Raw genomic sequence first — 16,929 nt, 5'->3', positions numbered from 1 at the left:
TTTAGTGCTACTGAATAAAGAGAGGATTAAGTCTCTCTGCCATTTGATAGCTCTTTTTTGAAGTGGCTGTTGTCCATACTACATACACAAAGACACACATACCAGGGTTTCTCCTGGATTTTGCACGCAAAGCACCAAAAGCTCCCACTTTAGTTTTGTAGCAACATGGCTTCTTTATCCTCTGTGCTGCGAAACAAAACCTGCTGAAATCAATTTCTCTAAACGCCATAGTACTTTATCAAGTTACTGATAACACTGTTATGCATTTGTCTTGCTGTTTTGGCTATATGTTTGGCTATTGTGGCAACATGGAGGATGTCTGAAAGCTGAAATATCAACTTTACACACAATTAGATCTTTTGAATGATGAATAAGCATCGTGGTTTTTTTTTTTCACTTCTTTGTTAGTAAGCAGGGAAAACGTCAGACTGGCCGAAGAACACAAAAAACATACCATACTGTACAATATGCAGTGATTGAATGCAACATATATTTTTCTCTTGACGTCACAGTGAAACAGAAGGTAGAGCGTCTTTATCTTCTGTAATGTGACCTATTTCCCAGCGAAAAAGGATATGTACACAAGGTATAAAGACAAGAGGGATTTAAATCAAATCCTTCAGGTTTGACTGGGTTGCCATAGGACACCTCCATCACCTGATTCTTAGATCAGGAGGAGGAGCAGGGAAAAATTAATTAATTAAAACTTCAGCCACATTATTTGGAAAAGTAAACAAACTATTCGCCAACTGATATCCAAACACATATCCTACTATGACATTGCTCTACTTCCTACTACAACCCAAGAGCTAATAGACATGTATGGATTAATAGGTGTGGCTTGTTGCCCCAAATCACATTTGATTGGATAAATGTATGTTTAAGATGAGTAATCAAAAACATTTCATTGTTTTACAGAAAAAGAAAGGAGAGGCATTTTGATATAAACATACTCAAAAAATGTTTACTTTTTACACATATTTAACATATAACATAAGTAACACATGATTACTTGGAAAATGTATTTTTCTTTGCACTGCCTCTTTAATAGATGTCTTCGATGTGCAGGTGATGACAATGTCAATCCACTTTTCAGTTTACAGTCATGTTATATAGCTGATAAATAGATTGTATATCTTAATAAGACAAATTAAGAGAAGTTACCTTGAATTAAGTTAAAAAGCCTGATGCTAATGATTTTTGACATGATCATTTATCGTTGAAAAGAAAAAAAGGAGACTTGGTCATTCTTAAGTCATCCTAATTTTTTTCACTGAACAAGCTTAATCATTTTTTTAAAAGCATGGTATGGAGAGTGACTCTAAATATGATATGACTGAATCTTATAAATAATTTATTCATGTCTCAGCAAAAGTTAAATTATCCGTTAGGGAAATATGGATCTGAGAGGCTGTGTGTTTTTCTCTACTCCTATAAAACAGCGGAAACCCTTTCCACATTCTAATTTCATCTATGCAGTTGATATTGCATTTCACAGCACATAAATCTTTATGATTATTTCTCTCTACACAGACGGTGGATAGGCCTAAGGATTGGTACAAAACTATGTTCAAACAGATCCACAAGGTTCACAAAGCAGGTAAGTCTGGACCAAATCACACTGAACAGCAGAAATGTCCCATTATTTTATGTGATCTGATCATCAGACATTATGAGCGGAATTGGTCATGCATGCAAGTGTGTATCTTTGTGTCTGTGCATGTCAATTATTGTTAAATCAAAAAAAAAAAAAACCTGAGAGCCATAACTCATTAGATGAGAGCTATGGAGTCTGAGAGCAGGAGGAATTGATGGAAACCTCTATTAGAGACTGAGCTGTCCTGGGAAATCTTCTATAATTTTGTAGGCTTCACAGAATCACACAGTCAGTACAAGGCTTGTTTGTTCATAACTGCTCAGGCTGCACACACGTACGCACACACACACACACACACACACACACACACACACACACACACACACACACACACACACACACACACACACACACACACACACACACACACTATTTAATGAAAACATTTTATGATGCATCTTGGAGAGTCCCCACGAGCAATATTCCAATCGCATCTTTTGAGTCACCTCCTTGTAGAATTGAAAATACTCAAGAACATGTGAAGTTTCCTCATTTGCAGAATCAAATACTACAGTTAAATCAAAATATGGCTGATATGCTGCTGCGCTGGGATGCGATCGCCCTTGTTATAATTAAAAAAAGAAATATTGGATAAACAATAGTTTGAAACACGGTGAGCTTGTGGCAGAACAAAGGAGAAGTGTTTTATGCTGCTTGGGTGGTTTTGATACTTCCTGCCTCTGTGAAAAATGGTCACTATTGGAAATTACTTTGTACCTGACTTTAAGGGTGCAGTTCACCCTGGAGAATTGCATGTATTGCATATCAGTCTGTGTTCCTTTCTTCTACAGATGATGACTACTCTGACACATACAATGCAACGTATGCTGTCATAAACAATGGTGAGAGATGTTTTTAAATATAACAAAAGTTGTCTCCTCCTCTCTGGTTTGCTCTGCCTCATTATGTCTCCCTCTGATGTCTCCTCTGTCCTGTCCTTAACAGATGACTACAGCCTGTCATCCAACGCCACCATGGCCCACCCCGCTCCCCGTACGCATACATACAGGCCACTCTCCAAAAGCCCCTCAGACAACGGGGGGCATCTGGGGCCTCGGGAACCTTCGCCATCCCCTATACCTCCACCACCTCCGCCCATGCCATCTCTCCTCCAACTGAGGGCCAGAGACAGTGACCGCGAGAAAGACTCCCCTGACGCGTAAGAGAGTTTGTCTTCTCTCTTTCATTTATGACTCTGTATTAGTTATGAAATAATGCCAATCAGTATTGTACAAGCACAAAATTGAAATCCCGCTGTGATGTACGTGAACTAATACATGGAATGGGTTAAGTATTTAATTTAATATTTTTTTGCTCACATGAATTCTGAGCCACCTTAAATTATGTTAATTTAAAAATGTACTATGTGCTTGAATAATTAACTAACTTAGAGTCAGGATGTTTTTTAAGAAGAATCTGTTTTTAAGAAACTTTTGTTTTTTTGCACCAGAAATGAATGGGGTCCTCCCAACAGGAAAGTGGACACACGAAAGTACCGCGCAGAGCCCAAGAGTATTTTTGAGTATGAGCCTGGGAAGTCCTCTATTTTGGAGCATGAAAGACCAGTGAGTATATGTAAAAAAATTATTTCATTTGATTATAATGAATTCTGAAATGTTCCTGTTAAAACACACTGACAAGTTAGTGGCCATCGTCACCTCACTGACTTCCTTGATTAAACTGTGAGGCCTGTAGGAGGCAGTATGGAATCAGCTCAGGCTATGAAATGTGATCTTTATAACATTTAGAAGACATGATGCTGAACGTGAAGCTATTCTTGTAGCTATTCTTGTAATTGTTCAATGAAATATATATTCTGTTGCTGCTCTGCTAAATTAAAAAGTTAATGTCTGATGAGGTAACAATAAACAACATTAAGTGAAACACCACTGCAGAGATGGAGCGACCGTATAAGAAAAAAAAAAACTACATTGAGTCCTCAAATTGAGAAGAGTCACAGGCACATTTACCTTCCTTACTTGCTAGTTTTTGCAGACATTACTGTGTTGTCAATAAATTTTCATATTATGGGCTTTTGCTTGGACTTCTTTCACTGTCAGACACAGTGTGGGCGTTAAAAAGCGAAGGTTTTCAGTGGTACATCCTATAGTGACTGTACTGTGACTTTACTCTGTGTGGGGTGAATGACAAAGCAGACAGCAGAGATAATTACTGTGTAGAAGGTGGGCAAAAAATAGTAGACATGAGGTATCTTAGATGAGGACAAGATAATGGAGAATGTGTTATAGATGATAAGTCTATTATGTGTGGAAACATTAAAAAGAAAAGGTTTTTGGGAAGGTTTTGCAGATGTTTAATGTGATGGCTGCAGAGAGCTCTCCCTGGGCAATAATGCATGAGTCAGTTCCTGAGAAGGCAATAAAAGGAGAAAGCTGAAGAGAGTAGATGTGAACCCACGCTGGCTAATCTGCTGTCTGAGACTCCCTAAATATGTTGTCTGTTCAGAAGCTTTTTTCTGCACTCTTCAAGGTAATAAATGGCACCCAAACACATCTTATTCGGTGGTGTCCATTTGGACAATTATGAGCCACAGTGAACAAAAATGTTTTTCTTTAGTTTCTGCTTTCTGTCTACAGTCTGTGTCAGTCCCTGCCCCAGGCGTCTGTTTTTTTACAATGTGAGTCATTTATCTCAAAGCAGAATTCTCTTTTTAGAGAGATGTGACACCGCAACACCTACAAAACATTTCCTGCAGGGTTTCATTTGGTGTGAAAACTCCATTTCCATGTGGGAGCAGAGTATTAAACCACTGCATCATCTCTACAGTTAAAATAACAGTAAAATGAATAAGCCTCTTGACTGTAGTTCACACTGAACTTTGTAAATGGAGATAAAAATGGAGAAAGCTGTACTTGTTGGAGTTTAAACATACCCTACAACAGAAACAAGTAGATGATTAACATCTACACAGCGGTAACCATTGTTTTTGCTTTACATGCCTAATTTTGTTGCATGTAAATACTTACATCCCATCTGACACAGTTTATTGCAGATTGATAGGGTATGAAAATGTATCTCTGTAAATCAAAGGAAGAGCTGGGTGTTATAATCCATCAAATTAGTAGAGATAAACGTCTGCTGCCTAAAGGCAAATTGTCTATAATTTACATGCATACATGCAAAATGGCAGTATTTGTTTCAGCTAATAACATTTAGCAAAATGCAACATTGGATGGCAGCTGACAAGCCTTTACATCAAATATACATCTCAGTTCTGAAACCTAAATAAATTTCTTATTAAAAAAAAATCCACCTTTAAAAGCATCTTAGTAATATATTGTTGTGACATGATGAGTGCTGATAGGGGATAATGTGGCAGATAACAGAAATGTGAAGAACTTTTCGACATCAAGGTAATTCACAGTGCTTTACACAGGACATAAGAAGGCAGTAAGACAGGCTTAAAAAGAGAAACAAAGCAATTTAAAAAGATGTAAATAGGATTAAATGGGAAGAATTTGGTAATTTCCTTATTTCTAATGAACTGCTTGGCAGTTTATCACACATCTCTTAATACAAACACTCTTGGCCAGTTTAGCCTTTTATAGCACTGTCCTCCCTTGGTGTTTTACCTGTTCTCTGAGCAAGCACTTAACATGAGCATTAGTTAGACTATGGCAGTGTGTAGCACTTGGGTAAGTTGGCTGGCTGACTGTGATACTGATACTATACTCCTCCCACTAGTGTAGAAGTGACACTTACACATGTAAATCACCCCTCGTGTCTTTCCCAAACAGTTCTTCAATATGTGCCCCTTCATCATCTTCTTAAATGTAATGAATTCCATTAGTGAGACTCTGACATTACTCAGTGAAAGACTGTGTGGTGGTCATTGTAACATGCTGATTTTCATTATCGGTCACCTGTATTATGGCTTAGAGTAAGGCAGCCCTATTCATTTTTCTGCATATGAAATTAATGAATATCAATTCAAAAGGGTCTAAATGGGGAAATTGTCTGCCTCTTTGGTTCCCAGTGGTGACAAGAGTTGGACTGTGCATATTAGATTAATTACTGTCTGATAATATGGCACTGTTGTACACTGCTTAGCAAACAGTTTGGATTCCCTAAAGTTTTGGAATTACTGTTAAACCAGTTAAAGCAGTGAAGAAAAAAGTTCTTCTTTTTTGTTTTTAATTTCTCAGTGGAACATGTGTTTTGCGTCACTGCTTTCGCCCCCACGAGCCAGTCTAAATCTTCATCCTGGTTCATCTTGTGCCCATCTCACTTTGCCCATTCCTAACCATGAGGTCCATGTCTCTCTTTGTGTGTGACTTCTTTCCACACTCCCTTTCTTCTGTCTTTCTTCTACCTCCTCTCTCTGTCCCTGTCATGCTTTCCCTAGACCTATGATGACATAGATTTAGAGAACGAGCCTTGGTATAAGTTCTTTTCCGAGCTGGAGTTTGGGCGGCCGGTAAGTCACGGCCATAGCTACTCCCTCAACCACAACCCTGCCCTAGGCATACACCCACTTTCTCCACCCCACCCATGATTTTTTAAATGTCTCCACCAATAGACTGGGTGGGGCTAGTTGTTTGGGCATGTGGTACTTGTTGGGTGCTGTGACCTCCCCCCCCCCCCTCCCCACCCTTGTGACAGACTGTTTTATGTCTCTGCGTTGCTGGGTTTTTTGATCTGGTGGCTAGCAGGCACTGATATGTTCACACACAAACTTTTACATTGAAATTTTATTTTCAGTTGGTTCATTATTGCATTTTGCCCCAAATTAAGCAGGACAATAGGTTAAAATAAAGTGTACTCCAGATGCTCTAGATGACCTGATTTTTAGGCTTTTAGAACTGCACAGAACAGTCAATCAAAACATTGACATGCACTAGATTAGTTTCCTAATGATGAATATTATAATTTTGCTCTGCATAACAGTCTGAGTATGTGCAGTTTCTTTACCATCTCTTGAACATGTGTATCAATGAATCAGCCTTTTATTTATTCATTTGATCATTTGTTCATTTCTGCTAGCATTTTGTTTATCTTTTGGTAGAGGAATGTTCTGCATATCTTTAAGCGACATGCTTTAGTGCCCTCTGCTGGATGTAGGTTGTAATAATGTCCTAGTGGCTCAAAGCAGGGATTGCCTCTAGCCACAGATCTGGGATCAAATTGCCCTAATTATCTTTAGAACATGCCTCTGTCCATGCCAGCATGACATCATGTGATGATTTGATGGGCTTATTCGAAATGTTCAGGTGAAAATGTCACATCTTGTGCTGGCATGACTTCCCAGAGTCATGCTGGGCTGTGGACTGAGATTTCTACCTGCAATATTTTGAATGCTTCACATCACCGAATAAGCCCTTAGAGTATAGATGGTTTCCCAACATGCACTGACTGGTCCAGCTGGGACAGGATCTCATATGTTCAGTGTTTGAGTGTTTATTGAGGTGACAAGTCACACGACGTTTTGACTGAACAATAGATTAGCTGCACTTGGAAACCAGCACTAAATCACAGCATTTGAGAGTGCAGTTCATTGCACTCTCTAATAAACACAACACTTCAGCTTGTGCTTCACTCTGCTTTTTGCTTTACAGCTTGCTCTGATACTTTGCATGTGTGTGTGGTACATGGGCACATTTCTGCGTGTATTTGTGTGTGGTATAAAGGCTGATATAGGCCTAATGTGTTACATACTGTAGTTTAAAGGAAGCTTTTTGCAATTAGCATAGGAATAAAGCATCAACAGATGATATCAGAATGTGATATGAATGAACGTTACGTTTAGTGTGTGTGTGTGTGTGTGTGTGTGTGTGTGTGTGTGTTAGTAAAAGTGTGTTAGTATGTATTGAGTTTGTACACATGTGTGCATTGTACATGCAAAGCACATGTGCAACGTTTGTGACTTAGTCCATCTCTGGTTACTCATATTCTCTAATGGGTGTCACTCTCTCCACATGTTCCTTGTTTTTTGGTTTCTCCCCATGATGTCACCACTGCTTCTCCTCCTTCACCTCATTTTCACCTTCTTCCTATTCCTCCTCCTCCTGCTCACTGTTGCTGCTTGGGGCTCAAGCCTCCTAAAAAAAGGCTGGATTATAATCCAGACATCTCCGCTCGCCAGCGCATTGAGGTAATCTCACATTCTGTGTTCCAGTAGTGTTGTTAATCTCACAATTCCTAACCAATCACAGGAACCTAAATCTATATTGTTAAATGTAACATATGATTGCCTAAAATGAGTATAATTTAATGTAGCCCAATTTAGTGTGATTTCATCAACACAAGTATGATGTTGCTCTGTGAAAACGTATAGCTTTGAAATGCTATTCATCTTCTTCCTTGGCATTGTATGAACATGTGCTGGTTATAATATTTCTTGTAAAATTATTGGTTATTATTATAAGATCTAGATTTTTTGATTTAGAGCTCAAAATAGAATTCACTGGAAATCTTTTCCCAACATTATTGTGTGACATTTGCTGTTAAAGCATATCAAACATTCTTTATCAGTAAGACCCATTCCAGTTGATCCATGCCAGATTTTGCAGGGCAACATTTGCCCCCTGAGCTCAGCTCACAACATCCTTTGCTATATCACCTTTGCCATCGTCCTCCAGAACATCCCAAGAGAGAGCAGAAATTTCTCTTCACTGTTTACACCGGTAGGTGTCTTCTCAGGCAGGTGTGCCATGTGGAACCAGCATTCATCGCACCTTATGCTGAGGGAGCTCTTTGAGTGTGGCACAGCAACAACCGCATGCAAGCTGTGCATTGTGAGCTGCTCTGCCTCGAGTCTTTGTTCTTACAGAGCTCACTTTTCTCTTTTGTTGTCTCCCCTATTTCAGACTTCCCTGCACATCGCTCCTGCTGACAAGCCTCCGGAGAGACCTGCGAGGTAACCTCCGTTTCTTTTATTTTCCCCTGCATCACCTCCTTCCCTCCCCCCATCCTCTGAACAGCAGTGGTCCTTGTTGTGATTCAGCACAGAATCAGAACTGCTCTAAATTGCCTCGCTTCTGGTGCAAATAGACTCTCTGTCTGCTATTAAGGATGATTTGCAAGGATAAGTGTTAGTCTTTATTTGCTTTTGTCACTAAAGGCAGGGCACTTTGCATCTCCCTCTCACTAGCTGAGCCAGAATAAATTAACCCACCCAACCTATTGATTCTGCCCTTCACCTCCTATCCCCCCCCTCTCCTTGTCCTACTCCCTTTTCACAAGTGGCCTGCTTATTCAGTCGCATTTTCCTCGGTGAACAGAAAGGGCAGAAATAGGATGTGATGAATAGGCCGTGTAATGCATGTTAGTGACATTGAGTCTGTTTGTTCTCAATAGAAAGCCCATTGGCTTTTTAGACATTTTGAATAAGAGAAGTTAACATAACTCGTTGTCTCATCTTTTCGAGCACAAGAATAATAGCCAGATTTTTTGTAGGATGTACTTAAAAATGCATTAATAGTTCCATGGATGGTAACGTTGTCTCAGTCCATGAATAACCATGAAAACCTTCAGCTAAGTTAAACTTAGAAAATTCCCAGAATTGGGGGAAAAAAGGTTTTTGACCATCTGTAGCAATATGTGTATATGAAGTTCATTTGCCTGGAATTAAACTTACAGGTTTAGAAAAGAGTAAAAATGTTTTATACTGTTTTCACAAAGATCACAGAGGTTGATTAGAGATGTGAAGCACTATTCACTTGGTGGTTATTTATTATACTTTGGTCTATACTGTGTTTGTACAATACAGATGATTCAGGAAATTTAGTAAATAGAATGTACTCACAAGACATTTATAGTACCTCAAATTCAATTTGCCATCTGCAAACTGCATCAACCAGTGTATTGCTCTGAAAGCAGTCGTCATTGATGTCTGACTGTGTTGCAGTGCTGCCAGCGACTACAGGAAGAGAAGGAAGTCTGAGCCATCCAGTTCCCAAGCGAATGCTCAGTCTCAGAGTAGAGCTGCAACTTCCCCTAAACCAGTGGATGCTTACAGACCCAGTAGTAGCCTAAAGAAGCCTATGATTCGTTCCTCACCATCCTCACCCTCCAGAGCCAAAGGTACACACGCGTACACACATACAACTCCTTTTTACTTGATATTTTTTTTCTCTCTGTCTTATGTGTGTACTTTGTTGTCATTTATTGTGTTTTTCACAATATAATGTCTCTGGTGTGGTCATAAGTTTCCTTGGTTGGTATTGGTGGAAGTCTAAAGAAAAAAAAAAACATAAAATCACTGTTTTCACTTTTTTTTCACCTTCTTTTCTCTCCTTATTCTTATTCCTCTCCCCTGCGCTTACACCTTTTTGCTGGCTATTTCTGCTTAACATGCTTTCCTCCTTCTTCTCTTTCACCACGCTGCTCTATATTGGACAACTGAAAGGTGGGGACGCATGCAACATGTATTCAAACAGTTTGACCTCTCCAGGTCCTTATCAGCATCCTTATCTGCCCCCTGACCCCTCTGACACTGTCCATTGCCATGAGGATGCCAGCCGGGAAGGTAGCTCCTCTTCCAAGCAGTCTGTCTGTTTTAAAAACAGTTGGCAGACCGAATCCCAGGATCCCGAGACATGGAGCAGTGCGGAGGAAGTACCGCCCTCCACTGGCAAGCTCAAGTCACGCAGCTGTGATGACTTACTCAATGATGGGCATTCTGGCTCAGGCGGGCGCAACGCCACCCGCTCAGAAAGTGCTGGGTCACTGGTTTGTGATGGGAATCCCTCAGGTTCGACTGTATCCACGTCCACTCGCTCATTGCCTCGTCTCCAACGGCGACGGGCTCATGATTCACCAGGCTTTCTCCAGCTCTATCGCAAGATGCACCAGATTGACCGAGCTCAGATCATCCCATCTGAAGTAATACGCTCGGTCCGGGCTCGCATCCTGGAGCTAGAGCGCCAACCTCACCTGCATCGCCATCGCCTCTCTCCTTGGACACCCTCTTGGGGCATGGAGGTGCCACGCGATATGGTGCCAAATCGCATTTCTGAATATGAGCGCCTTATTAAGAAGTCCAAATCCATGCCCAACTTGGGTGACAATGAGATGCCTTCAGGCACTACCACACCAGGTGGGTCCTCATCTCGAGCCAGCAGTGGCGGTGGTGGCACACCCAGTTTTCCAAAACGCCGTTTTTCAATAGAATCTTTACTTGAGGAAGATAACAACGGCAACAGTGGAACAGTACCTCACTCCATGGAACACTTGCATCGACCTCGTAGCCCACCTGAGGGCCAACCTCGTGCTGGACCAGAGCCCGGCCGCGGGAGGTCCTTTCCCGCTCCTCCTGTTCCCCAAGGCCCACAAACCAACCCAGACTTCTCTGACAGTGAACAAGACGCTGTTGCGTCAGACCTCAGTGACTTCATCCAGGTGGAGGGTTCCTCATTTTGCAGTGAGAGTGACTTTGACCATTGCTCGCTAACCTCCTCTGAGAGCTTGTATGGCTCCTCCACCCTCCACCACCACCACCACCTCCGTCATCACCTCCACCATCATCACCACCACCCTGGTCACCAAAGTCTAGGCCAGAGCCAGGGCTACCAACACCGGCACCTCATCAGCACCTGTAAAGGCCGCTGCCCGGCCTCTTATACTCGTTTCACAACCATGCTTCGCCATGAGAGAGAACGAGCACGCCAGGAGCACCAGAGACCTTCACATCAGAGCCGCAGCAGCCATTCCCAAAACCAGAGCTCGCAATCTCAGCAAGCGATGTCCAAACTGGCCTTCCTGGTCAGCCCAGTGCCTTTCCGCAGGAAAAAGGGCTCACCACCTACCTCTAGAAGAAGCAGTGGTGCCGGAGATCGAGGTAGCAGACCCAAGTCCAAACAGGCCATTTATGAAGCACTAGATGCAGCCTTGAGAGACATATATGAGCACATTCAATCAGAGAGAGGCCACAGAGGAACTAGGGCACCTGATGATAGCATCCTAAGGAGAATACTGGCCGAACTGCTCCCAAATGTGCCTGAACGAAGCTCCTCTTTGCGGGGGAGGAGGGGGTGTTGGCTCGGCGGTCACTCCTCTACATCTTTATACCCAGATGGGAGCCCAACTGGGTATGCCTCGTATAGAGGGGATCCCTCCACACCACGGTTACAGTCACCACGGCTACAGTCACCAATCAGTGCCTGTTACGGACACCCCTCAGACACCTCAAACAATAATGAATATGGAGAGGTGCAGGGCAATGGAAATGGTCTCTGTTATTCAGGTGGAGATAATACACACATCATACCTCAAATATGCACATGTGCATGTTGTCATGTTGCCAGTCATACTTACATATAATTTTTTTTCTACATAAACATACACACATACATGCATACACATTCCAAATATGCATCAACATACATTACCTCAATGTCTGTTCCAGTATCACCTAGGCTCATTTCCCTTTTTCCGTCATTTTTCAGCCGATACATCCATTACTGTGCTTTTTAATATATCTACATCAACATTCAGACCTAAGACCTGTTTACAATAAATTCTCAAGTAAAAACTGGTATTAAAATAATGGCCATTCTTTTGTTCCGTGTTAAGCTAATGTCAGTGAAACTAAACACTAAATGCTGATGTTTCACATTAATGGTCTGCTAGTAACGTAGTGTGGTAGAACAACATGTCTGTCAGAATCAGAGCAACAGAATGTTAAGTAAGACGTGACTTTGCTACCCTCACTGGAAATAGCAAATTAAAACAGGAGCAGTTCAGAAAAAAGGGAGGCTTCTTACAGTACTAAAAAGTGATAAATATATACTTATAAAACAATAGATTGTCTCAAATAAAGGCCTGGGTTTCTCCGTAGTTGAGGTAAAGAAATATTTGAGATTTGAGTAGGCTATATTAGTCTGGTTGGTGTGAATGTTCCTCTGTTGTTTTTTCTATTGTTTGTTTGTGTTTTGGTTTTTTTGGTTGTATTATTTGTCTGTTTTGCACATGCATTCATGGAGTCATCATATTATCCCACAATCGTTTATTCCCTCAATCCATTTGCTTGTATGGTTATGTTTGTAAATGGTGTTATGTTTTTTCGGCTGTCTTCCCCTTGTTTCATGTTTCAGCTATTTTGTAGGATTGCATGTGTCATATTGTGTCACTATCACAATCTCCTTGTTTTTTCCTATGAAATAGAAATAAAACGCACTTATTTTTGACTCCGAGCTCTCATTCCCTCATTTACCTGTTGGAATGGCGTCATCAGTGTACCATTCGGTACTTCCCGAAAGCACATTGTTTTATTGTGAGCATGCATGTGACATTTTGGTTACTGTGGTGTAACCCCCATGACCTTTTCATATGTCTCTGCTAATCACAGACCAGGATGTCTCCAGGTGTTATTCCACAATCGATGGACGCCAAACACCCCAGAGTAGAAGGCCTACTCCTGACAGAGAGGTACAACATTGAAACTAATAATAGTATATTATTATTATTGTTTGTGTAATAATAGCTAGTATTTGTGACACCAATGTGCACTTAAATAGTTAATCTTTTTTGTTCTTAAAATTTATTGAGAAATAACACCTACTTTTTTTTGTCCTTAGCTTCACAGTACCACATATTTTCTCACAAACTTTAAAGAGCTATATTTTATTTTTGCCTGGTAATGCTTGCCGGCTTTTTGTTCTCTCACTTCCATCTCTTAGGTCTCCCATAAACAGATGACACAACTTATTCTGTTCTCTCTCCTCCATCAGAAACAGCCTGCAAGAGCCATTTATGATTTTAAGGCACAAACAGCTAAGTGAGTACAGTAAATGCACAGTGCAAGCACAAGGAAGAAAAGCTTTAAAGCATGAGTATCTAACTGCATATGAACACATCTACTAATTGCATTCAATGTTATGATGTCAGATTATTTAGCATTTCTTGCATAAAGTTTTGTTTGCTTTCTAAGAAACTTCATTGTCCCATCTAACCACCACACTTGAATGGCTTTAACTGATTTATTTTATGCAGTCTTTGAATATACGCATGAATAAAGCTGATTTCTGCTGCACTCGATTTTATTTCATCTTGCTTCAGTGGCTGACGTTCTGTAGCTGACGCTGCTTACACGAAATTAATTTTGCTGGTTGAATTGGTCAGGTCATGTGCACACCTGTGTGCTGGCACTTTTATGACACGAATGTGTTGCAGGGAGCTGACCTTTAAGAAGGGTGATGCAGTGAACATCATCCGGCAGATAGATAACAACTGGTATGAAGGAGAACACCATGGACATGTTGGGATTTTCCCCATGTCATATGTAGAAGTAAGTGTGCAACTAATAAACTGTATGTGAGTACTTTTGATGTGCACAATTTTATATCTTATATGTAATGACTTCTGTCCCTCTTCAACACACACATTTACAATAAATGCACATGAACAGAAGGTGCCGTCCTCAGAGAAGCAGCAGCCGATTCGTCCTCCTCCGCCAGCACATGTCAGAGAAGTTGGAGAGGCAGTAGCTCGCTACAACTTCAATGCTGATACTAATGTGGAGCTGTCTCTCAGAAAGGTAGCCTGTTTAGTGTGCGTGTGTGTTTGTGTGTGTGTGTGTGTGTGTGTGTGCGTGTGCAAATGAAAAGCTGCAACAATGTAATAGGTTTACATTGGTTTATAATTATGAGGTGAAACCTTGTATTTCTTGAGGAACTATACTGTTTTGAGTTTTACTGGACTGGATACCAAATGATACACATTTTATCAAATTATTGAGAAACAAGTAATCATCCAGATGTAGTTAAAACATGAAAATCATCAGTGTCTACAGAAAAAGTAAGCCATGTGACTAATTTGATGATTTTGAACATGCTATGATCACATAAAAAATTCTACACAGTGGCTATAAGAAGTATGAGAACTAGTACTTTGGAGTTCTGTTTATTACAACAGTGCATTAAAAATCGTGTGTATATTTTGTTTGTGTTGCGTGTGTGTAGGGTGAGAGAGTAATTGTGATAAGGCAGGTGGACCAGAACTGGTATGAGGGGAAGATCCCAGATACAACCAAACAGGGAATCTTTCCTGTGTCATACGTTGACATCATCAAGCGCTCCCCGTCCAAGAGCTCCGCCCACCAAATAGACCCACATGGTTACCCTGGTAGCCGGACACCAAGCTCTACACCCATCAAGGTAGGGAATCACTACAACATTGTGACACAACAGAATACAGTTAACTAATGGAATAGACATACACATTTTCTAAGTGGCACTTTGTTAAATTTAAAACAAAAAAGCTGCTTTATAAATTAATTGATTGATTTATATGTTTGGGGTATTTATTAATGCATGTGAACAGTAGTGTTGGTTTTTAACCAACATCACAAATGTCAACAAACAATTTACATCCTCAAAAAGTAACATGTTATAGTTATTTGGGAATGTATTTAAATAAATACATCATCTGCATAAGGGTGCAAACATAGCTTTTAAGCTCTGTGTTGACATACAACACACACACAAAACCTCCGTGTTACAGTTTTATAAATTACACTGTTCCTTCTTTTTTACTTTACCTACATGGAGCTTTTCAACCATCTACCTCCATCCTCCACTACTCATGACCTCCCCTCCCTTCACCCCTCATTGAGAAGGCCTGAGCTGCAAGCTATCACCAACGAGTGGCTGTCCCTCACATTGGACCCATCAATGTCCACTCCCACTCGTTCCCTCACGACCACACCTGTACCGCCCACACCACCCCCTCTCCCTGCTGACCTTGTACCTTTTCTAAAGGCTCAGGAGCCTAAGGCACTCTCACCTGTGCCATCACAAAGAGGCTCCGCCCTGCCAACCCAGACATTTTCCAGAACTCCTCCTTTTAAAGAAGGGAGACTCACTTTAGGTCACACCCCAGCTGCTCTGCCTTTCTCCCAACCTCCACCTCCTTCTCCACCTCCCCTTCCTCGTTCCTCATTTACCTCGCCACTGCCTGATTCTTCATTTCGATACAACAGTGACAAAGGAATAGTCCAAACTTTACACATTTCTAAGCCAGAGGTTTTATCCTGCACAGTGAAGGAACCAATAAAATCACTAGCGCAATTTCCTCTGCAGCACAAGTCAAACGTGCAAGTACACAAAAGCAGTAAAATCCCTGATGTCAAGCTGCAAGTAAAAGACCCTTACGATGAGCTGTTGTCCATGATTCTGGATAGTGGTACCAGTTCAGCTGACTTTTCAAGATTGTCTGCGGTAGATTCCCCACCAGCTATGCTAGTCAATGAACCCCGGGGCAGGTTTGAGCTAAAAGCAGAAGAATCCCATCAGCCAGCAGAGAAACCCCCAGTTGTCACTCTAGCTAGCGACTCGACAGGCGGTGCTCGGTTAGAGGTGCAGTTTCACAATCCTGTGATGATTGAGCCGCTTTCCATCACGTGGGGAGGGCTTTCAGAAGCTTTGAATGAGCAAACAGTCGAGTCCCAGAGACTACCATCGATGAAAGGAAGGGAATGTACTGAATTGTTCATTGAGGAAGAGGATGAAGCTAGAGAAGACAAAGAGGAGGACATAAAAGGTTTTAATGAGAGACTCAGTCCGCAGGTAGAGCATGGTGTGAGCTGCATCTATTGAGTTTGGAAACACTACAGGGCCCTGGAATGGAGATGGAGGGATATAAAAAAAAATATATATATATATATATATGAAAAATATACCAGCTTTTGGATTCTCTTATAAAAGTACATGTTACAAGTAATTGTTAGGAACACCTGAGCCTTTTCTACTATGACAAGTCAAAATGTCTGCTGTGAAAAAGCCTATTGTTGGAATTTATGAGTGTGCTATATAGTGGGTAGATTATCAAATAAATGATGAACAGTAAATGTAGTACACTACATAGTAAACATTGAATGATCTTGAATATAGCCAGTATAAGGATAAAGTATTGTATATGTGAGGAGGAGGAGTTTTTCCACATATTATTTGTGTGTTAACAATCAAAGAATATGCATGGATGCTCAAGTAAGAAAATATCACTGTTTGGCAGCATGGTGCTTTTGGCAGCCTTTAGTTCTTTTCTTACACAGTTGTCTGATCATTTAACTTTTGTTGTGACAAAAAAAATGCTGTATGTTTTTAAGGATTTATGTTGGAAGTGTTATATTTTTCTTAGACTCAAAGACTCAAAAGTACAACTTAAAAAATCCATGTAAAATAATTTCCTCCATGACCCTTCCGAGGCTCCGTACAATACAGCCATATTTTGAAACTTTAACAGAATTTAATTAAAAGATTTCCTCAGCATTGAGTTTCTGTGATGTTGTGAATTCAGCTTCATAATTGAATTGT

At 40.8% G+C, this 16,929-nt stretch overlaps 1 protein-coding gene across 12 annotated transcripts in view; it reads left to right on the top strand.

Annotated features, from left to right (window-relative positions):
* The window catches only part of sorbs2a (sorbin and SH3 domain containing 2a), an 89,451-nt gene that overhangs the window by 65,613 nt on the left and 6,909 nt on the right, over nt 1-16,929 (top strand). For 8 of the 12 annotated variants that reach the window (XM_046048157.1, XM_046048154.1, XM_046048152.1 and 5 more), the window contains 13 exons: nt 1,534-1,600; nt 2,449-2,499; nt 2,603-2,816; nt 3,108-3,222; nt 7,713-7,769; nt 8,485-8,534; nt 9,525-9,700; nt 12,966-13,045; nt 13,297-13,394; nt 13,790-13,904; nt 14,025-14,153; nt 14,578-14,772; nt 15,166-16,182. In XM_046048157.1, the coding sequence (XP_045904113.1) occupies nt 1,534-1,600; nt 2,449-2,499; nt 2,603-2,816; nt 3,108-3,222; nt 7,713-7,769; nt 8,485-8,534; nt 9,525-9,700; nt 12,966-13,045; nt 13,297-13,394; nt 13,790-13,904; nt 14,025-14,153; nt 14,578-14,772; nt 15,166-16,182 (2,364 nt within the window). The remainder of the gene's footprint in view (nt 1-1,533; nt 1,601-2,448; nt 2,500-2,602; nt 2,817-3,107; nt 3,223-7,712; nt 7,770-8,484; nt 8,535-9,524; nt 9,701-12,965; nt 13,046-13,296; nt 13,395-13,789; nt 13,905-14,024; nt 14,154-14,577; nt 14,773-15,165; nt 16,183-16,929) is intronic. The other 4 variants (XM_046048161.1, XM_046048163.1, XM_046048155.1 and 1 more) reach the window with 3 other exon arrangements.

Source organism: Micropterus dolomieu, linkage group LG04, assembly GCF_021292245.1.
Source record: "Micropterus dolomieu isolate WLL.071019.BEF.003 ecotype Adirondacks linkage group LG04, ASM2129224v1, whole genome shotgun sequence".
NCBI classification, from domain to species: Eukaryota; Metazoa; Chordata; class Actinopteri; order Centrarchiformes; family Centrarchidae; genus Micropterus; species Micropterus dolomieu.
Note: the sequence above shows the minus strand (reverse complement) of the source record. Positions and strands in the feature narration are given on the sequence as shown.